Raw genomic sequence first — 22,374 nt, forward strand, 5'->3', positions numbered from 1 at the left:
CTCAGCCGCCCCGGTTCCCTCAGCCCGCCCCGGTGCCCTGAGCTCGTTCCCGCTGCCCCTCAGCTCCAGTTCCACCTCCCTCAACTCGCTCCCGCTCGTCCCTCAGCCGCCCCGGTTCCCTCAGCTCGAGGCCCCTTAGCCCGCCCCGGTTCCCTCAGCTCGTCCCGCCCCGGTTCCCTCAGCCCGCCCCTCCCGCTCTCTTCCCGCCCCTCGGTTGAGGCCGTTCCCCGCGCGGTGACCCCGCGCCCCGCCCCGCGCAGGCGCCCCGGCAGTCGCGGCCTCGGGGCCGCCGTTCCCCGCCGGTCCCCGCCGGTCCCCGCCGTTCCCCGCCGTTCCCCGCCATTCCCGGCCGGTCCGAGCCGCCCCGATGCTCCGCACGGAGAAGGTTCTGCAGCTGCGGGGGCAGCAGGGCCGCGCCGTGCGGGTGGTGCGGGAGCACTACCTGCGCCCCGACGTGCCGTGCCGCAGCGCCCTGTGCCGCAGCGCCCAGTGCCGCGCCGCCTGTGCCCGCGGTGAGGGGTCTGGGGGGAGCCGGGGGTGCGCGCTGACAGAGTCGGGATCGCCCGCGGGCCGGGCTGGGGCGGTGGGCAGCGTCCCCCGGGGCCGCGGGTCGCGGGGGGCAGAGCCGGGTGCAGTGATCCCTGAGGAGGGAGTGATCCCTGAGCGGGGGTGATGCCTGAGCGAGGGGTGATCCCTGAGCTGGCGGTGATCCTTGGGCAGGGGGTGACTCCTGGGCTGGGGTGATGCCTGAGTGGGGAGTGACGCCCGGGCTGGGGTGATCCCTGAAGCGGGGGGGATGATCCCCGGGCTGGGGTTTCCGGACGGTGCTGAACAATTCGCCTCTATAGCAATAGTTTTCCTTTAAAGTAAGATCCTTTAGAAATCAACGAGGCGTTAAGAGCGGAAGGAATCGAGGAGCTGATTGTTAGAGGGTTTAACTGTGAACAGTTTACTGGCAGTGATAAAAAGCTAAAGGATTGTTCAATTTTTACACTTCTCCTGTTTTAAAAGATCCTTTAAAATGCATTAATTTCTGAAGAGTGGTGGTTTATAGCATGAATTAAATGCTATACATATCTGTTAAGTATTACAATGGGGCCAAGCTATTATCTTGAAGCTATTGTAATTCTGCATCAGCAGCTATTCCTGTTCAGTAATTAAATGTAATTGCCTATGTTATATCAGAGCATTTCAGACACGGGAAGGCTGCCAGGCTCTGATGTCTGCATTTGTTGTTGTTTTTACATACTGTGGTGCTGTTATGTGCATCATAGATCATCACCTGAGCTTTGATATTTCAGTTGGGGTTGTTGTTGTTGTTCAATACCACAATTTATTTGATGCAGGAAAGTGACTGGCAAATAACAAACATAATATCCAACCTGTTTAAATCGACCAAATGACTTGCTTGCTTAAAAGAAAAGGTTGAGAATTGTAACTCTTTTTTTTTTTTTCCCCTTTGGAACTGTGATTGACATAGATATTTTCACTTTTAATTTAGGTTCGTGTTGCAACAGAGGGCAAAAGGTGTATTACTTAGATTATATTATTATACTGTATTACTGCTATCTAGGAGATCAGGACTAGTGATAGTTACTGCTCCTTAAAATACTGCATTTGGTTATGAATTCCTCAAGGATAACTTAAAGGCACATATCAGAAAAAAACCTCTCCTGCTGTGCCTAACTTCCCCTCTTTTGCACTTAAATGTAGATGGTGCTACAGGTGTCTGTCAGAATATGTCCCTATGTAATTATTCAAGGTAACCCAGATGTGAACAAAATATTTGTTTTCCTTCCTGACTCTACACAGTGTGCTCAGCAAATCTATTTCCTGCCCTGTGAGAGACTGCCTGCAAAAATCACATCTGCAGGTGCTTGTAAGGGTGAGCTGTGGCTGCCTAGAAGCCGTTCTCTTCTAGATGTATGGGTTAGGCAAGGATAGCTTCGCATAGGCAGGTCTCATAAATCTTCCAGTGACATTTCACTTTTAATGCTCTTCTGAATTATTAATAAATATTAGCTTTCTTGTATGTGTTCTGCCATCATCCACTATAATCCTTCAGTGTGAGATGAGGCCAAGTTACTGTGAGCACAGTTGTGCTAGCTGGATTCACTTCTTGTGGTCGCAGCTCAAAGTTTGTCCCATGTCAGCTTCTAAGAAATACATGAAAATAACCTTACTTGTCAATACCTATATACTTTGTTCTATATAATTTGCCTGCACTGTGGTGAGTTCAGCAGTTCAGTATTTATGATAAAGAATAAACAGGTATTAAGAGAAAATACAGTGGAAATCCCCTCCCATCTGAAAGCTATTGGGGAATCTTTGAAATACCAAAAGCAATTAAATTCATTAATTTTGAGGTACATTTTAAGATGTCGTCTGTGATGTTTTTGCTGTAGTATTTTGATGGCATATTCCTAAGGGAGAGAGTCTCCATAAAGAAAATTAACACCGATGGTTAATAGTTTAAGTTTAAAAACCTCTTCTCTTTGCAGTAGCAGTGGCTTTCTCTACATGTACCCTTACCTGTGCTCTTTTATGTAAAGAGCCTGCTGTAAATGGTGTGTTTGAGCAGAGAGCTGTGGGAGCAGGGTAAAGGAACTGCTCATAATTCTACAGCCTTTGGAAATTCCATGAAAAGATTTTCTGTGCCAGATATATAGTCCCTTTTTTCATATGGAAGCAGAGAAGAAAGAACTGTAACCTTCACTCTTTTAAGTTATAGCTTTTTCATAATGAAAGTGGATTATTTTTCTCTCCTTTGGATAGAATTTGCACTAAATTTTGGCATCAGTGGATGCAAAAGGGTTTTGTCACAGATTTATGGACTGTACCACAGGATTGTACCATAATATCCATAATATTGTTTATCAGGAAAAGAAATATACCCATTTGAGAAGACACAACTCTAATTCTTACATTGGAAAGTATTTTTAAGAAACCAATATTGCAACTGAAAGTTTATCCTTTAAACTCTGAATTATCTTTTAGACGGCAAATTGTTATCAGACGATGTCACACACTACGTTGTCCCTGACTGCAAGGTTGTTCAGGAGTACCTGGAGATTCTGGAATTTCCGGAGCTGAAAGGAATTATTTTCATGCAAACAGCTTGTCAGGCTGTGCAACATCAGAAAGGACGCAGGTACTTACCCCATAAGAACTTATTTTTTATTAAGATTGACGTAAAAATACTGATTTGTAAAATGTATAATTTGTTTCAAGTGTCTTAATGTAGTTTTACAGAAGGGCAAGGACTGGGATCCTTTGTGATCCGTGGACATCAATGCCTGGCATAGTTTTCACTCAATAGGAGAGGTATGAAACCTGTATCATTATTAGCTAATCAAATGGCCAGTGACAGGAATTAATGAGACTTTGCAGTAATGATCTATCATGTGCCCACAGCTTGATTATGGACAGGTTTTGGTTTGCTGTATTGATGCCTGAGCACTTCTCTTTGGGGAGCAATTAATATTGTTGTATGGTACTTACCTCACCAGACAGTAACCTGGGCATTGCCATAGCATTTCAGAGTAAAATTTGCTCTCAAGGCCATCCTATATTTCTAAAGCACAAATGCCTTTGAAGAAATAGCCCTTGTCCCAAAAGTGACAAACAAATAAGTTCCTGAACACTTAGGATATTTTGTGGGGCTCACTGGAAAACAAGTATGTTTAAAATCAGAAGCATAAAAAACTTGCTTGTGGGTGATGGTTCAGGATTTATCATCAGTGTTGTAATGTAATGAATACATTTCTCTGTGCATGACAGTAATTTTCCTCGAGTTTTTCAGCTGTATTTTCACATGGAGTTAAAACAGCATTATCAAAAGAAAGCACAAGAATATATTTATCTTTTTTCATTCCAGACAGTACAACAAATTACGGAATCTATTGAAGGATCCCCGTCATGACTGTACTGTGTTTGCTAATGAATTCCACCAGCACTGCTACCTGCCAAGGGAGAAGGGAGAATCCATGGAGAAGTGGCAGACCAGGTTTGTTTGAACCTCTGCAGTGCCACACTGCATAGCATCATGACTTTGTATTTAGGAGTATGAGCATGCAGTGGGTACTGAGAGTTCATGCTCTTGTTCTGCTTAGCTTTGCAACAGTTCACAGCCACAGAAAGTCTGCGTTGTGCTTTAATAGTTACAAAAGTATCAACATTGTTTTCTTAGGGAACTAGACAAAGTGTACTAAATTAAATGCAATAATGCTAAGGAAAAAACTGGATCAGTTTGAAGTTACACCGTAGCACTGGAGTCTGAGCACGGCTTTTTACAAGCTTTCACTCAGAGGAACTTTTTGTTATAGTGTTGCAGCTAGGGCACAAGTGGATATATTGGGCAGGAAACATTCTATTTTCCTCTCTTCTCATGGTGTTTAAGAATGGCACATAAATGTTTTTGCAGAAAAATGTTCCTGTAGCTCGGTGTATGTCTTTTAAAAGTCTGGGTGTTAAATCAAAATCTTGTTTATACAAAGCCAGCAAAATCTTGCAAGTAACAAATGAGCTATGCCAGAAATCTTATTTCAAACTTTGCTTTTCTAGGAATATTTACAGTGCAGCAGCCTGGTACTACAATCACTGCCTGGGTCAGATGCCAGTTGTTATGGTAACAGAAGATGAAGATGCTATCAGGCAGTACGGAAATGAAACAGAAGGAGTGTTTGTGATTTCCTTCAAGGTAACACGCCAGAAAAATAAAAGGTTTCCTTTACGTCCCATCAAAATGATGAAGCAAGTGCATTAAAGTATATTGCAAATCATGTCAGAGTTTACATTCAAGAAAGCTGTGATGGTAACTCATGTCTCCATTTATCAAAGCAAGCAAGTATGTCACTTATGAGAATGTTGGAATAACCAGTGGCAGTGAGCAAAGCAGAGAGTTGGAAAGATAAAAAGCAGCTCTGAGGATAGAGGCCATCTTTCTTAGGAGACCTTTTCCTTGTTTTCCTTGTTTTCCTTGTTTTTAAGGAATTTGGCATTTATGAGCAGTGATCAGTTCCCTCAGCCAGCTGTCTAAATCTGGAGTGCAAGCAGTCCATAAGCAGCTGTAGCCTAAATATCCATCAGCAATGTTCTGCCCGTTACTTTGCCTGGACTGCTGAGGATACAGTGAAGCCTGAGAAGATAATTCATTCTTCATTTTGGTGTCCATCTCTGATACCACTTGTATTCAGTGGGATGTGGGGATGGGATGTTTATGTTCAGCTGTGAAAGGATGTTGAATAAAAACAGCACCAAACTGATTTACCTTTACTGCATTTAGCAGTGGATTAGGCTGAACCTGGGACAGATCTGTGGGGTTTAGAGCAGACTCATCATAACCATTTGGAAGTGCTATTTGAGTGTAGTGTGAGATAGCTCTTGTCCATTATGGGCTTTCCAAATGCATTATTAAAAGAACAGAGGTCTCTAAATACTTTCCTGTTTATTTGTATTTGTGCATACAGAATTACTTGGATAACTTCTGGCCTGACCTAAAGGCTGCCCATGAACTCTTTGACTCCATAGCCCAAGCTCGGCGTGAGCGGGAGAGCGAAAGCCAAGAGAACCATGGAAAAGAATATCCTGAGCACTTACCTGTGGAAATATTGGAGTCTGGGATCAAATCCGGAAGATACCTGCAGGTATTTTTGTGCAGAGAACGTACACAGAACAATGCAGTCTTCTACTTGGTCCCTTTAGTTGCCTGAATTAGAGTGATTAGAGAAAGAAATACGGCTATGGTGGGAAGAGGGAAAGGAAACAAAAAGCAAGAGGATGGAAGGGATTAGGATTCTTAGGATTCTCAAAATATTTCCCCTACACTTTTTTGTGACACGTGGATTTGTTTTTGTTGTTGTTTGTTTGTTTGCTTTGGGGTTTTTTTTCCTTGGAGGAGTTAAAATAAGAATTGGCTATTGAGGTTGTGAAATGTGCTATGGATTTTTCTTCAGGTTGATATGTGATGTACCTGTAAATCGAGAGACCAGGTGTGATTTGAAGCAGTGAGACCTCATTCTTAAATATAAATAGTGCTGCACAAAGGCAGCAGTTCTAACTTCATTTGCACAGACATCTTTCAGTCAATGAAATTAATTTACTGGTTTATGGCTGTTCAGGGCCTTAATATAGATTGTTGGTAGACAAGTGTCCTTCTTTCAAAAATAATTTAAAGAATTAGAGCCAGTAATTTGTTCCTTTCTTGGCAATTCCAGCAGCGAGGCAGGAATAAAATATGAACAGAAAGACGGAGGTTTTTCTTTCTTGTTGGAATAATGCCAGATTCTGTGCTAAAGCAGGCAGCAAAGGTAATCTTGCATTGCCTGTGGTTGGAATAAAATGTCGTCTACCGTCTTACAAATAAATTCAGGATTTAAAAGTTCTACATCCTGCATTCCCCCCTATAGAGAGAATAATTGTGTTCAAAATAACCTACGGATCAATAAAAACTAAGTCACGTAAAAAAAAATTGCAAACCCCAAATTTTTATCCTTTAAAGTTGTCCATTTTTAGGGTGACTGTTCCATTCTGTTGATTGGTTTGTTGGTCTCTTTCAGGGTACACTGAATGTCAATAAGCACCGAGCACAGCTGGAAGCTTTTGTTCGGCTTCAGGGGTTTGGCAGCAAAGACACAGGTGAGGAGCCGGTTTTCAGTTATCAATCAAGATGAAGGCCGAGACACTGCAGTGCTTGTGTGGTTTTCATGGGCCAGAAATGAGGCTGAAAATTAACCAGAGGGTGGAACTTGGGAGGAAAACTCCTTCCTCTTTCTTAGCACCTTTGGCCATATTTTGGCCTCTTGTCCTGTTTCCCTGCATCTCTGAAGCGAAATGTGAAATGCTGATGCAAATTGTTGTCCCTGTGCTTTGCTCCAACCTCAGGTGACCACTCCTTTGACTGCAATAAGAGTTTGCATAGATGTTGGCAGGATTAGGAAGCTGGTCTTCGTGAACATAATTGGAAAATTGCCTTTTGGATCAAGCTGATCCAGGATTATCTCTCTGGCATGAGTTACTAATCAACACCTTTGAAGGAGCAGTCCATTACCCTTGCACAGACACATTGGCCCAGCTCTCACTAATAACTACTTTCAAATGTTCCTGTGACAGACCCTGCAGTCAAACCAGTGCTCAATATACTCATTATTTTTTAAAAGCTTGTTTTATTCTGAACCCTGCCCAGAATCCTGTGGCAGTGGCTTTCCCAATTTAACTATGCTGTGTGTTTTTAAAGCTGCTGCCTAAGAACAATGAACTCCTCCCAGCCTATGCTGCTTTTTATCCAAAAGTTCACTTACAGAATTCCTTAATAGGTCCTTAAAAAAAAAAAAAAAGAGGAAAAGGTTTTCCTTTCCTTGCAATATTAATTACTTACCAGTAGTCCTTTTTGGAAGAAATCATATTGGAAAAGTAATTTTCTGTTATTTCAGCAGAATGCTGCCAAGAATGGAGGGATTTGAATTTTTGTAGCAGATTATAGTTCTGTTTATTTTAAATACAGAACTCCAAAGTGACATCCTTATTTATGGGGCCAAGGCTCGGAATCGTGCAATCCACGGGGATGTGGTGGTGGTTGAGTTGCTCCCTGTGCATGAATGGAAAGGAAGGACTGTTGCCCTCTGTGAAAATGAGACTGAGGACAAAGCACCTGCAGACACCACAGGTGACCCTATGCCCACAGGTAAGGAGAAGCATCCTTTTAATTCCCTGCTGATAAATAACGAAAAAAAAAAAATTGTTAGGTGAAGAAGTATCCCAGTGTGACATGCCTGGGTACCTTGGGAACTTAGAGTCTCGTTTGAAATTATTACTCTGCACCTATAGCTGCATCTTAAATTTTTGTTGAGGTCAGAGCTAGAAGTTTTAAGAGGTTAATTCTCTTTTTGTAGGGAAATGATATTTTGTTTTGCTCTTTGCTGTTAAAAGTTTTCTGTATTACTAGAATTGGCCACGTTTCAGCAGCAGTGAGAATAATTTATGTCCTGTATCAATTGAAATCTATACATTGAGTTAGTCTCCATATAAATAAAAGCTCATTAAAATCTGCCTGTGCCAACAATAGTTTATGACACACTTGTATTGTCTGCACACCATATGTTGTTGGCAATTGTGACACAGATTTGGGGACACATCAGTTCATTTTACGAAGCAATGAATCTCCTGTACCTCCCACATATTTGCTTTCTTGGTCCTGTTAAACTCTTTAATGCACAATGTTCCTTATTTAAAGGTAAAGTAGTTGGAATCATCCAAAAGAACTGGAGGGATTATGTGGTCACTTTCCCTTCTAAAGAAGAGAGCCAGTCCCAGGGCAGAAATGCTCAGAAAGTCCTTGTAACACCTTGGGATTACCGAATTCCCAAAATCCGGATCAGCACTCAGCAGGCTGAAGCATTACAGGTAATTTAACTGAAGTGTTTCTCTGTTCTGTGTTCTTACAAAGCTGTGTGGGTGTTATATGCTCTAATGATGTTTTCTTTGACAAAAACATGGTAAAACTATTAAAGTGAAGTCTGTGAGGGTTCAATTTCTGCCTCGAAGGATTGTGTTCAATTCCTGTCAGAACCACTTCAGGTTAAGACGCTTATTTGAGTTCTGAATTTGGCCACGCTTACATACCACTTGCTTTGGGTTTTTTCTGGTAAATGAAAGGTCCTGTTAGGGGTATACAAATTGTACTTTTAAGGGGCACAGTGCTGTTCTAACAGAGCTGCCTTGCTGCAGGAGTACAGAGTTGTCGTGCGCATCGATTCCTGGGAGTCAACTTCCCTCTATCCAAACGGACACTTTGTGAGAGTTCTGGGGAGAATTGGAGATCTCGAGGGGGAAATCGCAGCAATTCTGGTGGAGAACAGCATTTCTGCTGCCCCTTTCTCAGAAATCCAGGTTTGTCTTTGTGATCAGATCCAGTCTTTTCTGTTCATTTCCAGGGCCTTGTTTCTCAAAGAGAGGGACCCTTTTACAGCCGAACATCTTTGTTGCCAGTGGGTTTTTGAAAGCCCATTTTGAAAGCTGAAAATTTATTATTATTTTAGTTTATTTTTCTGGAATCTTTTGGATCAGTGGTTCTATTGATACTATGGATTTTCAAGTCAAGAGCGATTTTAATGGAATCCATTTGCTGTGAGGAAAGATTACAAACTCTTAATTCAAATTTGAGCTAGGCTTTTAAGATGTTTCTGTCTTTAGTGTGTGGTTATGCTACTTATCCTAAAGTCCTCCTCCTACTGTATTAAATACTTTGTTTTCAACTGGGAGAGGATCCAGCTTTCTCAGGTAACTATTTTGATTATACCTACAGTTAACTGAAAGAAAAAGACTGTAAAAAACCAATATGTAGTGGTTATATTTGCCAGAGCTGCAGTATCACCACAGTAATAACACTGGTTACTAATGCACATAGAATTCTTTTCAATTTTTTCCATACTTTCCATAAAGTAAATGTAATGGACTTGGAAAATTAAACACAAGAATAATTTGAAAAACTAATTAAATCTAATTAGTTGGTATCTTTTTGTAGAAAATATAAATTTATGTTCAACAATATTTCTGTACAGATGAGTGAAATGCCTGTGAGTTCTCCGAAGAATCCATGGAAAGTGAGTCCAGAGGAGGAAAAAAAACGCCTTGACTTGAGAGATACCCACTTGATATTCAGCATTGACCCCAAGGGCTGCGAGGATGTGGATGATGCTCTCTCTGTCAGGACTCTGCCCAATGGCAATCTCGAGCTGGGGGTGCACATTGCAGATGTGACTCACTTTGTGGCAGCAAATTCCTACACTGATGTTGAGGCCAGAGCAAGGTAAGTTATTTTCTGAAAATTAGAAAATTCACGAAGCTCAGAAGTTTGTGATGCTACCTTTAGGAAACTTTGGAAGGAAAGAAACATGCTTCCACCTTTCATGTCCTACTAAAGACTTGTTAAAGCTAATTAAACTATTATATAACTAATTACATTCTGCTTTTATTTGGACACATTTTCCAGAAAGTTATAGTATAAGGTTATTTTTCCCTCATCACTCCTCTTTGCTTTAGAGTCTAATTTAACATCTGTGACTTGAAGTATTTTTGAAAACCACTCGTTTGTATTCCAAGGGAGATGAACACCCACAAAATGGAATTAAGTCTCACATTAATTTAATTCCAGAGGTATTTGTCAGGCTTATGTTTTAATATTCAATCTTGTCTTTTAATGTCCAAATATTTCATTCCCTTTTTTCCTCTATTGTCGCTATTTGGACTTAAACTGCTGAATCACTTCATGAACTGTATTGTTTGTAGATGCAAAGAAGTATAAACTGTAGGCAGCAGACATGTTTGATGTACCCGTTAAATCACCTCTTCTTCAGTGAGCATATTTTGTCCAGCCCTGGTTCTGCCCTTAATGGCAGCTGAAATACCAAGGAAGGCAAAATTAGGGTTTTACTGTACAAATAGCTATTTAAATAATTTTACTTTGGTATTGCACCTGTGAGTGTTCTGTAGAAATAACCTTTTAAAATCAGACTATGAAGCAATGCTTACACCCCAGACCCAGGAGTCCTGGTGAGAAGAACAGCAACTGTGTTTTGTTCCTCAGGGCTACCACGTATTACTTAGCAGATCGGCGCTATGACATGCTGCCCTCTGTCCTCAGTGCTGACGTGTGCTCCCTCCTCAGCGGAGTGGACAGGTAAGGGTTTGGAATTGTTCTGAGCAGGGAGACTTTTACAAGTCATTTTGCATTATTACTAAATCATCAACTGGAAGAATTGTGTACATTAGAAATTACCTTTCAGTTCTACCACAGGTAGGCTGAATTTTATAGACCAGTTTATATCAATTTACAGGCTCAGTTGGCTGCTGGCATGAGGATATGCAGGGTGCAGAGGTGTTCATTGTGAATGCATCTGACTAATAAAATAAAAATGGATAAAAATAACTATCACAGTGTAGCTCTGCTTTAACACAAAGGAGACCTTATACCTTAGGGGTACTCTGCTTCAGCAGATGAACTGAAAATACTGCTGTGTAGCTGGTCCTCATTTAAGTTGTGATGCATGAGACTGAAAGGCAAGTGCGTTATTTAGTGGTGTTGCTGAGCACTGGTTTCATGAAGAAAAAGATGCTTCCACAACCATAATTAAGTCTATAAAAGAGTTGAATGTGCTTGAAATGGGAGTTTAAGTCTACCAGAACTATGTCAGAACTGTGGTGTTGTCTTTCAGATACGCTGTGAGCGTCTTGTGGGAGCTGGAGAAGGAATCGTACGAGACGCTGAGGGTTCAATACACCAAAACTCTCATCCGCTCTGCCTACAAGCTGGAGTATGAGACAGCACAGGGATTGTTGGATGGAGACATGAGTGTGGTGGGGGATATCCTGGAACTGAAAAGCCTGGATGAAGGAATGAGGCAGAAGAAGCTGGCTGAGCTGGTTTGGGCCATATCCAAGCTCACCGACATAGCACGACACATCCGAGCTAAGCGGGACAGGTGCGGCGCGCTGGAGCTGGAAGGGATCGAGATCCGAGTGCAGCTGGATGACAGACGGAATATCCACGACCTCATTCCCAAGCAGCCGCTGGAAGTGCACGAGACCGTGGCGGAATGCATGATCCTGGCCAACCACTGGGTGGCGAAAAGAATTTCCGAGGATTTTCCCCACCAAGCTCTGCTGCGGCAACACCCTCCACCACGACAGGAATTCTTCACTGAGCTTCGAGAATGTGCCAGTGCCAAAGGCTTCTCAATAGACACACGGTAGCTTTTATTACTAAAGTTCTGTAATTAAAGTTAAGCAGTTAACTACTTGGCCATATTATCATTACAAACAATTCCAGCTCCAAGTATCAATGTTAAGAGACACTGCATAGCAGTTCTTGAAACAAATTTTATCAGAACCTTTCTGATGATGTTTTGACCAGGGGAAGCTGTCTGCATTCTGCTGGCTGTACTGCAAGTGGCAGTGGCTGAATAATTTTAGACATATTCAGATAAAGCATTTGTTCAGTCACTGTGCACTGGTCAAGCTCTTGCAGTGGCCTTGTTTGCACTGTATTTCCTGGGTAAGAGAACTGGTTTAAATTAGGTTAATTCTGTGCAGTGTAGTAATTTTAAATGACTCAAAATAATTCAGAATTACTTGGTCAAGATAACATGAGAAGGCCATGGTGAAAGGCATCAGTAGAGCCTCTGTCACCTGGGTGTCACCTTGTCCCATTTGTGCTGGACACAAAGGTTTTGGACCAGCTCTCTCTTTTGTACTGCATAGGAAGGGGTTTTGCTCCAGTCCCTGGTTCTCCAGGTTGCAGCAGATAACTGGGTGAAAACTGGGTTTTTTCTAAACATTTTCCTAGAGCAGAACTGTTATTAAACTGCATTGAAAGTTTCAATATCATTGTGCTTGCCATTTTTTTATGAGTAACTATTAACTTCTATGTGGGTTTTATGCTGTTGTTACCTATAAGCCATTATGACCTTCTCGACAGGTCTAACAAAGCTTTGGCTGAGTCTCTGGACAGAGCAAACGACCCCTCGGATCCCATTGTGAACAAACTGCTGCGCTCCATGGCCACCCACGCCATGTCCAACGCCCTATACTTCTCAACTGGTTCTTGTCCCGAGGAGCAGTTTCATCATTATGGTACCTGGTCATTCTTCTGCCTTTGCTGTGATTTCTGGACTCTTGCAGGAGGCACATGATGGCTTTGATTGCTAACCTCTCTTCCTTTCTCTTGGCAGGGCTGGCCCTAGAGAAATACACTCACTTCACTTCTCCCATCAGGAGATACGCTGACATTGTTGTGCACAGGCTCTTGATAGCAGCGACCCTGAAGGGAACCACAGGGGATGTTAAGGATAACATAATCAGTAACAAGTATCTTGAGGAGTTGTCCAGACACATTAATAACAGGAATCGGGTAAGGGGGTCCTTGTGGGAGTCTCCATGGTGCCCTAGGGAATGGGATACTAGTCCCGACTGTGCTTTTGGGAACTAAGAGTATCACTTTACTTTTATTTTTATTTGTAGTGCATTGAGGTTTTTTTAAATATCAGTTTTCTTCTGAGAGTGGTTGTAAAAGTGCATTCATATTTCACTTGTACTTCATGTAAGATTTTCTTTTAGCTGTAATTTTTCTAGGGGACAGGTAAGGGAGTAAATAATGGGAAAAAGCAGCTGTGGAAATCAAAGCCAAAGACGCCTGTTGGAATACTTATGTAGGTTTTTGTCTCTCTTTGTGTGCGGGGTGCTCACAGGCAGCGCAGCGTGCTCAGAAGCAGTCCACAGAGCTCTTCCAGTGCATGTACTTCCGAGACAGGAGCGCCGAGAGCGACGAGCGCTGCGTGGCCGACGGGGTCGTCTACTCCATCCGCACCAACGGCGTGCTCGTCTTCGTCCCCCGGTGAGCCTGGCACGGCTGGGAATGGGCTGGGAAATAACACCTGGTGTTACTGGAATGCTGGGAGGGCACAGCCTGGGTATAAACCAGCTCAATGCAGATGTGTCGTCTCCAGCATTCCAGAGGGTTGGCTGTGAGGCTCAAGAGCCAGAAGCTCCCCAGCCAGGAAAGGCTGCCTTAGAGAGAGCCCAGGGCAAACATGCTGCTGCTCTTCAAGTAGCTTTTTTTTAATGGAGAACTTGTCTCCTCACTGTCTGTCCAGAAAAACCTGTAAAGCTGCTCTTTTCCCATCACTGAGCCATTCCAGGCCCCACCCAGCACTAAGATAATGGATCACTGACTATTTCACTTTTGCTTTACTGCTCTCAGAACACTTCAGTCACTGTCTCCACGCTGTTTTCAAATCTGGGTTTCTGTGACACCACCTATCAGCATCCCTGGAGCAGGATTATCAGGCTGCCGTGCCCACCCCTTCCTGTTGCTTTTCTACAATCTCAGCCAGCCTGTGGGTTTCAAAATTAAGACACCTGAAAAGGCTGAAAACGGTTAGAACAGCTTCTCTGCTTTTTTGTAGATATGGAATCAAAGGTGCTGCCTACATGAAAAACAAAGAGGGCTTGGTCATCTCCTGTCAAGGGGCTGGGAACTGCCAGTGGAAGCCTGGGTCCCTCCATCGCTCTCAGCATAAAATCACCTCCACTACAACTACTGGAGACTCAGTGACCTTGAGCCTTTTCGACCACATCACAGTGAGTATCTCATCAGAGAGGAGGAAAAGGAAATAGCACCATCAGAAATATAAACAAAATATTGCTTTCCAGGTGAGAATCCTCGTGCAGACTTCCCGCTGCCACGCTGACACTATCAAGCTGGAAATCATCAGGAACGCACCGCACCACACTGCGGACACAGAGGCCGCCCAGAAGAGTTTCCATGTGGTGAAATCTGACTTGGTGAAAGAAGTCAGCCAGTCTGCAGAGGAAACCCAGCGTGCCCAAGAGAGAGCCAGGGTGGAAGTGATGGATGAGGAGTCCCAGGAGTTCTGCCAGACCAAGGGGCCCAGCCTGTACCAGCTGCTGGAGGAGATCCGGGAGCTGGCACTGCTGGATGTGACAGAGGACATCACGATGTGAACTGGGAACTGCCACCGGCTGCCTGGGGCTGTCCTGCTCCTGTTCACTGTGCACAAGTGGTTGGGGGATTTTTTAAAAAGCAGTTTATTTAAATATTCAAGTGTTCTTTTACTAAGCTCAATGTCTATTTTAAATAAGAATTATTTTTATCTGATTATGGGTATGGGTGAGTTATGAAAAGATTTTTTACCTGATAAAGCTCATATTTCAGACTAAAGACACTGGGCTGTGAATTATTTTAAGTATCATTCAAAAAATTACTTTGCTCATGTTGTCCATAAATTAGGTTCTTAAAACCTAAATACCTCCTTCTTCCCTACAAGGATATAAAAAGCAAATTCCTTCATAAAATAACACCTGGTACCCTGAGGGTAGTGGCTTAATTCAGTGTCTAGAAATTCAGTACTTTTTACTATTGGAAGGGGTGATTCCCCTTCATTCCACAAAAGGGAAAAGCTGTTGTGTAAGGAAAAACAAGACTCTAAGAAGAGGATGAAGCAGAGCTTCAAGCAGAGAGCAGGATCAGGTAAGGAAGGTCTTGTTCCCTGAGGGGAGGTACTTGTCTGGGGAGAGATGTCTGACCCAAGGGATGGGGAAGTGTGGGAGGCCTGGCCTTGTAAGAGCCTCATACAAGAATTTCAGGTTTGACTTCTGAAATTTAATAGCTTCCATTTTATAAGAAAAATATATAAGTAATGGATAAGCAGTTTAAAAAAAATCCAGTATCCCTGTTAAAAAAAACCCCAAACCCACAACTTTAATAGCAACTTAATCCATCAACATCCCAGTTAATTCAGTTTGACATAAATTATAAACTATATTCAAAGTAGGTCCAAAAACTCATAAACATTTCCTAAAAAAACCATTTTGGGAGGTGGAAAAGAAGGCTCAAGTGCAACTGAAGAACTTTGTTCTGTTTGCTGGTGTATGGAACTGCTCCTCTGCAGCTTCCAGGGAAGAGTTCTGTCCTGCAGTGGTGCCATGGGAAAGACTTCCCTGAAGCTTCTGGAGTGCCAAGAGCCAGCAACATTTCAGTATAATGACAGTACTTAAAGCACGAGGGTCTTTTGGTCAAGAAAGGCATTCACAGTGTGGGGAAGTTACTGCTCTTCCCTGGCACATTCCAGTTCTTCAGCTGTGAGAGCATCCTTGGCTGCAGGAACCTGAGTGTCTTCAATAAGGTCAGTGGGATCCTGAATAACTGGGCTGTCAAACTCCTCTTCTGAGTAACTACTGGGGAGCTCTATTGAGGAGAGAAAGAAAAACCATAAGCAGACACTTGCTGTGTTTAACTGATGGTTCCATCACCAGAATCCCAGTCTGTGGCAAAGGCAGCTCAAAGGTAACAGGGTGAGCTGCATTTCACCAAGACAAAACTGTCACAGCTTGGCACAACAAGCAGGGGAGCAGTGACGGCTCTGGAGTTTAACTACAGGAAAACTGTTAAAATATGAGAGTTACACATTACAGCACTTACTAGAAAAGCCAACAGAGCCATGACCCAGCAGCTCAGGCCACTGCCCTCACTGAAACTGGGGTCCTTACCCTGGTGCTGGGACTGGCTGTGGCCCTGCAGCCGCGCCTGCCTCCGCTCCAGGGCCAGCTGCCGGTTCTTCTTCATCCGCTCCTGCTGCTCCTCTGTCAGAGTTGTACCAGGCAGGGAATTCAGTTCTTCTGCATTTCCAGAGCGGGAATGTGCATCTTCAGCAGCTGGATCCAGTCCATTGCTTTCCCCTTCTCCTTCTGGTTAAGAACAAGGGTTGGCAGGGGGAAGAAGAGCAGAATCAACACCTTTAACCCATAGAGATTGACTACATGTCAGTCAAGAGAATATTCTGAAACCATTTCTATGATCTACATTTTGTATTGACAGCTGAAGATCATTGTATAATATAATTTTAATGGGCAATTTTCTGCCTAGGCCCACATCTCCAATATTCAAAGGACACAACAAGTGCTCAGAGCTCACACACACAGAATAATCAATGCCTGAGTGTAAAGAGGCACAGCACACTGAATTAGCAACAGGAGCTGTGCTTGAAGGGTCAAAAGGGACAGGAACTCCAGGCAATCTTTAGGGCCAGGTAATTTTCCTCCCAACCCTACTAATAAAACACTCTCCTTAAGGAAGTGGCAGGAGTAGCTACAGGAATTCCAACCTTTCAAGGCCAGGCTGGATGGCACCAATGGAAGCTGTCCCTGCCCATGGCAGGGGATGGAACAGGGTGGGTTTTAAGGTCCCTTCCCACCCAAACCCTTCCAGCATTCTGTGAAGCAGAGGTTTGAACACACACACTGAATACTGTTCTGAACTCAGTGTGCTCTATTACAGAGATATTTATTCATCTGCCAGCACTGAAATGTGCAAGGTGGAGGCGGTTCAGTTAGACAAGCTTCACCACCCAGAGAGCAGCAGAGCACTCTCGAAAGAGTGCCCAAGGCCTCTGCACCACTTTAAGCCTGTGAATAGAAAGGTGAGCTGACAAAAGGGTTGGGTTGTTAATACAATGCCCCAGCTTGAATTTTTATTTCACACTTGTGAGATGCCTGCTCTAGCTTTTCCCCTGAAGGCTGGGCAGCTGTAGCAGTGCACTCAGTCACACAGTTCAGGAGCAGCTCAACAACACATTTAAAGCCCAGTGTATGGAACCATCGCACAGAACATCTGATCACTCTACAGACCCTGTCGGCAGGAACCACTCGTGTTGCTGTGCGTGGCTGCTTCTGGCTGCAGTGCAGTTCTCACCAATGCAGCAGCAGTGAAGACAGCCACGTGTCACCAACTGCCCCAAGCTGAGGCCAGATCCTACCACTCATGAACTCATCCACCAAAACACCATTCCCAGGCACTGGCTGAGGTTCACATGAAGACAAACAGGACAAGGGGTAGATAACACTCTCAAGACTATCACACTCACAGTGAAGGTATGAAAACCTGCACAAGGTCCTTAGGAATGACAATGAAATTCCCTCCTTTCTGCTGCTAAAGTTTCTAACTATCACATGAAGCTTCCTCTTTTAATTAAAAAAATTGTTTATGTCTAATTTCTATCTGATTGGAAGAGACTCTTGACTTATGTCCTCAGTAAATGCTGGGTTTTGATCCTGGAAGAAGGAATGCTCCCAGCAGCTGTGTGCCAGAACTGACAGACATAACAGTGCCCCCCACATTAGCAGGTACTTTGCCTATGAAGGGCACCACACCCTGACTGCACTGCAACTCTCTGGAGGATGTTTATGATTCCTCCTTCTGTAAGATCCAAGAGTTCTCCAGACTGCACTCATGTGAGAGTGCAACACAAACCTGTGTGCTCAATAACTGCATTTCTGGAGGGTTTTTTGAAGAATATTTCTAACAATGCTGGTTAATACCCATTTTCCATTTCCTTTCAGCAGACCATACAATTTTATTTATTTTCACATACTTATGTGCAAGTATGTGCATATTTATGTACCAGTTCAGTTTTGTCATCATAAGATTCACAGAAGCCTGGTTTTAAAGGAGAGACCTCTCAGCAACTTCTTCTGCATGAGAAAAGCGTATCATGACCATTCACTTCTGGTCAGTGCAAGGGAAGTAAATAACCTTAAGCACTGAAGTACTGAACAAACAGCAGAGAGAGCATACCTTCATTATTTTTGAAGTCTTCATGTAAAATAGGAAGATCAAGTCTAATCCGCTTTAGGCAGGTCTGCAAATAGGAGATTAAAACACTGGTACTTCATCTGTAGCAAGTTTTTATGTTCAACTTTGGGAGTATGGGAAAACCACAGCAATTTCATTTTATGCTGTATTACTCTGAAGAAAATACTCCTTTCACTCAATGTCCATTTGAGACACACACCTTCAATGCTGTGGATCATCTTCCCAGTCCTGCATCTATCACCTAGCCAGGTGAAGCTGAATTCTTTACCAGTCTTCTTTTGCAGGTTCAAACATTAAAAAACAACCAAACAAAACCCCCAAACCCACCCAGTTCCAGCACTCTTAAGCAACTTTCTGTGGTTAAAGATGTCCTGAAAATGCTGAAGCATTCTCCAAAGTATTATTTCAAATACATAAAGGTTGTATCTAAACTTAAATACCAGACAAAGCTCTAAACTGAGAGAAATTAATTTGAATAACATTATACTTCTTAGCAGTATGCACAACCTAAGTCTTCTTTTGCTGCATAATTGATCTCCTAAACGTACCACTTGCACTATTCCAAACAGCATGAAGAGAAACTGACAGAAACAATTCATACCTGAACTTCCTTTTTGTTTCCCAAAGACTCCACTCTGTCAATAAAATCCTCAAACTGCAGTTTTGGGAACAGTCTGTGAGCCCAATGCTCCATATGTTGTATCAGTGTCTTCAGGTCCTCTGCCTAGAGCAAGAAAGACAACATCCAGCTACTAAACCTGACAAAGTCAGGAGACTGCAGAGGTAAACAGGACACTAAATCCTGAAAACATGAAGCATCTGCAGATTGACAGTCTCTGGAAAATGTAAGCAGTATGAATGTGTGGGTAACCTTTCCTTCCTCCTCCCACAATCCAGTGTAAGCATAATCTCAGGCTATGAGAACAGCAGTGATACAAGTTCAGGGGAGTATTTGCATATCCTGTAAAACATCTGCCAGGTCCTGAAGCATTGTCCTTAAACAATCAGGGCTGAACCCAGGCTGAAATAAATCCACAGGGGCACAGCTGGCATTGATTCTTATGTTTAGAATGCAGATACATCAAAATAACCTGATCTAGGAAAGATTTTTGTACCTTTCAGCACTACTGCCCAGTTTCTTTGTGCCTCCAATGGTAAGGAGAACATTTATACCATGAATGCTCTCCAAAAACCAGAGATGCACAGGTCTCCTTGCAAGTGTGTCAGGAGAATCATGGAACTGTTTGGGTTGGAAAAGTCCTAAGATCACAGAGTCCAAGCACTCCCCCAGCACTGCCAAGGCCATCACTAAACCATGTCCCCAAGTGCCACATCTGCACGTCTTTGAAATCCCCCCAGGGATGATGAGTCCACAGCACAGGCTGCCCAGAGCCAGACAACACTCTTGGTGAAGAAATTTTTCCTAATAACTGATCTAAACCTCCCCTGGCACAACTTGAGGCTGTTTGCTCTTGTCCTATTGCTTGTTACTTGGAAGAAGAGACTGACCCTCACCTGTCTACAACGAACTCTATAATGACATGTAAAGGAAAATAAGCTCTGCATGTTTAAGCGCCTCCAAAACAATAAGAAAGCTTGTAGTGAAAGTCCTGATTTTTCTTTGCTCAAGTGGTATGTCACTTTTTTTTTTTTTTTGAAACCTTGAAATTCAAAATCCTACTTCTATGGACAATACAAGAGTCACAGATGGGATGTTCTACTTTTAGAGTTGAGGAAAAGAATTTTATGATCAAAGATGGGTTTTCTTAAAGCATTCAAGTTTGTTCAGATACTGCTGGAGAGCTGGCTAACCAGCTTTCTCCCTGTATCAGATGGGCAGCACTCTATCAAATCTACATTAACCTCCCAGGAAACAAAACAAAAGCTCACCAGGTCTTACCTCGTGCCCTTTACCCTTGAACTTCACGTTGTCAAACATGTGTCTCAGGGCTGGGAGCCCTCTTTCTGAAATTAACCTGAGAATAGGAAATGGGCAAAGTTATTTGAAACCCACACTTCTTTCTTTCAACTAACAAGTAAAAAAACCCAAACAAGGAAAAAACGCTCACATTCCTTGAAACAGCCTAAAGCTTGGATTCTTTCTGTTGATTATAAAGAACTTAGACCAGCTTTAGAGGTACCTTAATCATCTCCCACAGCCCTACACCAAACTCATCACACAAAGAAATATTCTGTATAAAGTTACCTTTGGGCATCTAATCTAGGCCTTGGTCTTTTAACTGCTTTCTGTGTGGTCACAGCAGAATCCTTTGTTTGGGACTGCTGGTTTCCATCTGGATCCAGGGGAAAAAATGACATAATTTAAGCATTCAATGCAATTGCCATCACCTAGAATTGCACTGCGTACATTTTAAGTTTCTACTTGTATTTCTGATAAGTGAATTGATAGTGCATCCAATACTCTTATCTCTCCTAGAAGCCAAGTCACAAAGAGTAATAGATCATTGCTGTATAATTACCTCTACCAACATTTTGTCAGAAGAGCTTGAATTTTATAAAGATTCCTTTGTGCACATATTTTCATGGAATCTACAAAAATAAACTTTTCCCACTAGCTGGAAAGCATCGCATGATTAACTATGTAAGTTTACAGTTTGTTTTCTGCCTATTTTTATGCAGTGAACTCAATGCAGTGAAGTTCAACACCAATAATTTCGATTGCACAGCATTCAAATGGGATTTTTAGGGGTCACCGGTGTTCACCTCCATTAGCTTGAGCCCATTCAGCATCGTCTCTTCCCGGAGAGGCAGGAGGTGGAAGAGGTGGGAACGTTTCATCTTCAGTGTTATCATAATCAGGAAGATCAAACAAGTTGTTCTCTAAAGGATCTATCATTGCCACAGAAGCCTTTTTTGCCCTCCTGCAGAAAACAGCAAAAGCATTTAAAGAGAAGCAGCGAGGCTTCCACAGAGGCAGATAAACGTCAATTATAGATAGTATTTTAAGGTTTTTCAGAAAAAGATTTGCCAGCCAGATCATCCTGCAAATTAAACAGCAGATACCATACAGAGGATAACACAACCCACCCTCGCTGAGCCGAATAAAATAAGGGCTAGTCATGCTTCAACTCGTCAAAAATCACTTGGGTGTGGCAGGAATAAACCAAAATAAAGGGATTTCTGACCACAGCGCTTATCCATGGAGCCGCGTGCTACTCACATCCCTGACCAAAGGCTTCGAGGTGGCAATTCGCCAAATTTACAGCTCACCCACTTCGAAACACCGCCTGGAGGAGGATTCCCCTTTTCCGGCTCCTCAAGTGAAGCTAATTCCAGAGACCTCGTCCGGAGCGGGGCTGGGCTGAGCCGATACCAGCAAGAGCACTCTTTCGAGAGCCCTTTCTCGGGCGGCTCCGAGCGGCTCCGGCCGGGCGGGAGCGCGGGGCGGGCTGAGGGGCCGGAGCCACCCCCGTGCGCGCCAAGTCCCGCGAGAGTCCCGTGTCTCGCGAGCTCCCGGCCGCGGCGGCTCAGGGGTTTTGGCGCCAAAACGCAGTGGGCGGGGCGGGGCGGCTGAGGCGATCCCAGGGCTTGGGCGTGGGACCTGAGAATGGTCTGGGTGAGAAGGGACATGGCAGATTATCTCATTCCCGTTCCAGCCCGCTTGCTGTCGGCAGGGACATCTTCCACTAGACCAGATTGGTCCAAGTTCTGTCCAGCCTGGCCTTAGATACTTCCAGGGAGGGAACAGCTTCTTTAGGCAGCCTGTGCCAGGACCTCACCACCCTCACAAGGAGGAATTTCATCCTAACCATCTAAACCTACTGTCAGTTTGAAGCCATTCCCCCTTGTCCTGTCTCTCCAGACCCCTGTAAATAGTCCCTCTCCATCCTTCCTGTAAATTCCCTTCATGTACTGGAAGGCCACAATTAGGTAACCCCAGAGCTTCTCTTCTCCAGGCTGAACAATCACAATTCTCTCAGTCTTTCCCAACAGGCGAGGTGCACCATCCCTCTGATTATTTAGGTCCCTCCTCTGGACTCACTCCCCTTCCTGTGCCGGGCCCGAGGGCCAGGGCAGCTCTGCAGGTGGGATCTCACCTAAGCAGGGCAGAGGGGCAGAATTCCCCCTCACCTGCTGCCCTTCCCGTGGGATCTGCCCAGGATACACTTGGCTTTCTGGGCTGCCACTGCACATGACTGGGGCACGACCAATGTCTCATCCACCAGCACCTCCAGCCCCCTGCAGTGTTG

At 43.6% G+C, this 22,374-nt stretch overlaps 2 protein-coding genes, 1 long non-coding RNA gene and 1 other non-coding gene across 6 annotated transcripts; 1 reads left to right on the plus strand and 3 right to left on the minus strand.

The window, feature by feature from the left end:
* Nucleotides 1-269: 269 nt before the first annotated feature.
* On the plus strand, nt 270-14,738 carry DIS3L (DIS3 like exosome 3'-5' exoribonuclease). 2 transcript variants are annotated; one of them, XM_032122871.1, is made up of 17 exons: nt 270-512; nt 2,998-3,151; nt 3,878-4,006; nt 4,564-4,699; nt 5,469-5,645; nt 6,558-6,636; nt 7,502-7,681; nt 8,231-8,400; nt 8,725-8,886; nt 9,558-9,805; nt 10,583-10,675; nt 11,211-11,744; nt 12,473-12,627; nt 12,726-12,904; nt 13,242-13,387; nt 13,959-14,133; nt 14,206-14,738. In XM_032122871.1, the coding sequence occupies exons 1-17, from the start codon at nt 368-370 to the stop codon at nt 14,515-14,517; spliced, it is 3,174 nt and encodes a 1,057-aa protein (XP_031978762.1). In that variant the 5' UTR covers nt 270-367; the 3' UTR covers nt 14,518-14,738. The 2 variants fall into 2 exon arrangements, with proteins under 2 accessions (XP_031978762.1, XP_031978763.1); XM_032122872.1 differs by lacking the exons at nt 270-512; nt 2,998-3,151; nt 3,878-4,006; ... (2 more) ...; nt 6,558-6,636; nt 8,231-8,400 and having other exon boundaries at nt 7,628-7,681.
* On the minus strand, nt 9,085-12,728 carry LOC116450410. The gene is made up of 2 exons (XR_004242787.1): nt 12,632-12,728; nt 9,085-11,765 (listed from the first exon to the last, which is right to left on the minus strand). It is a non-coding gene; the product is annotated as an uncharacterized LOC116450410 (long non-coding RNA).
* A 301-nt stretch (nt 14,739-15,039) lies between the features above and the next one.
* On the minus strand, nt 15,040-21,604 carry TIPIN (TIMELESS interacting protein). Of its 2 annotated transcripts, none has more exons than XM_032122874.1 (8): nt 21,399-21,604; nt 20,888-21,045; nt 20,370-20,457; nt 20,064-20,139; nt 18,765-18,887; nt 18,146-18,209; nt 16,063-16,260; nt 15,040-15,760 (listed from the first exon to the last, which is right to left on the minus strand). In XM_032122874.1, the coding sequence occupies exons 2-8, from the start codon at nt 21,018-21,020 to the stop codon at nt 15,618-15,620; spliced, it is 825 nt and encodes a 274-aa protein (XP_031978765.1). In that variant the 5' UTR covers nt 21,021-21,045; nt 21,399-21,604; the 3' UTR covers nt 15,040-15,617. The 2 variants fall into 2 exon arrangements, with proteins under 2 accessions (XP_031978765.1, XP_031978764.1); XM_032122873.1 differs by having other exon boundaries at nt 21,395-21,487.
* Nucleotides 17,156-17,290, minus strand: LOC116450748. The gene has a single exon (XR_004242964.1).
* Nucleotides 21,605-22,374: the final 770 nt, after the last annotated feature.

This window comes from Corvus moneduloides, chromosome 13 (genome assembly GCF_009650955.1).
Source record: "Corvus moneduloides isolate bCorMon1 chromosome 13, bCorMon1.pri, whole genome shotgun sequence".
In the NCBI taxonomy this organism is placed as follows: Eukaryota; Metazoa; Chordata; class Aves; order Passeriformes; family Corvidae; genus Corvus; species Corvus moneduloides.

Excerpts from the sequence above, each read along its gene's own strand:
- DIS3L (XM_032122871.1), top strand. The coding sequence starts at position 368 with ATGCTCCGCACGGAGAAGGTTCTGCAGCTGCGGGGGCAGCAGGGCCGC. Across the intron at positions 8,887-9,557 it reads CCCCTTTCTCAGAAATCCAG|ATGAGTGAAATGCCTGTGAG; the intron begins GTTTGTCTTTGT and ends ATTTCTGTACAG. Across the intron at positions 14,134-14,205 it reads GCCTTTTCGACCACATCACA|GTGAGAATCCTCGTGCAGAC; the intron begins GTGAGTATCTCA and ends ATTGCTTTCCAG.
- TIPIN (XM_032122874.1), bottom strand. The coding sequence starts at position 21,020 with ATGATAGATCCTTTAGAGAACAACTTGTTTGATCTTCCTGATTATGAT. Across the intron at positions 18,210-18,764 it reads GAAACAAAAAGGAAGTTCAG|ACCTGCCTAAAGCGGATTAG; the intron begins GTATGAATTGTT and ends TCCTATTTGCAG. Across the intron at positions 15,761-16,062 it reads CAGCCAGTCCCAGCACCAGG|AGCTCCCCAGTAGTTACTCA; the intron begins GTAAGGACCCCA and ends TCTCCTCAATAG.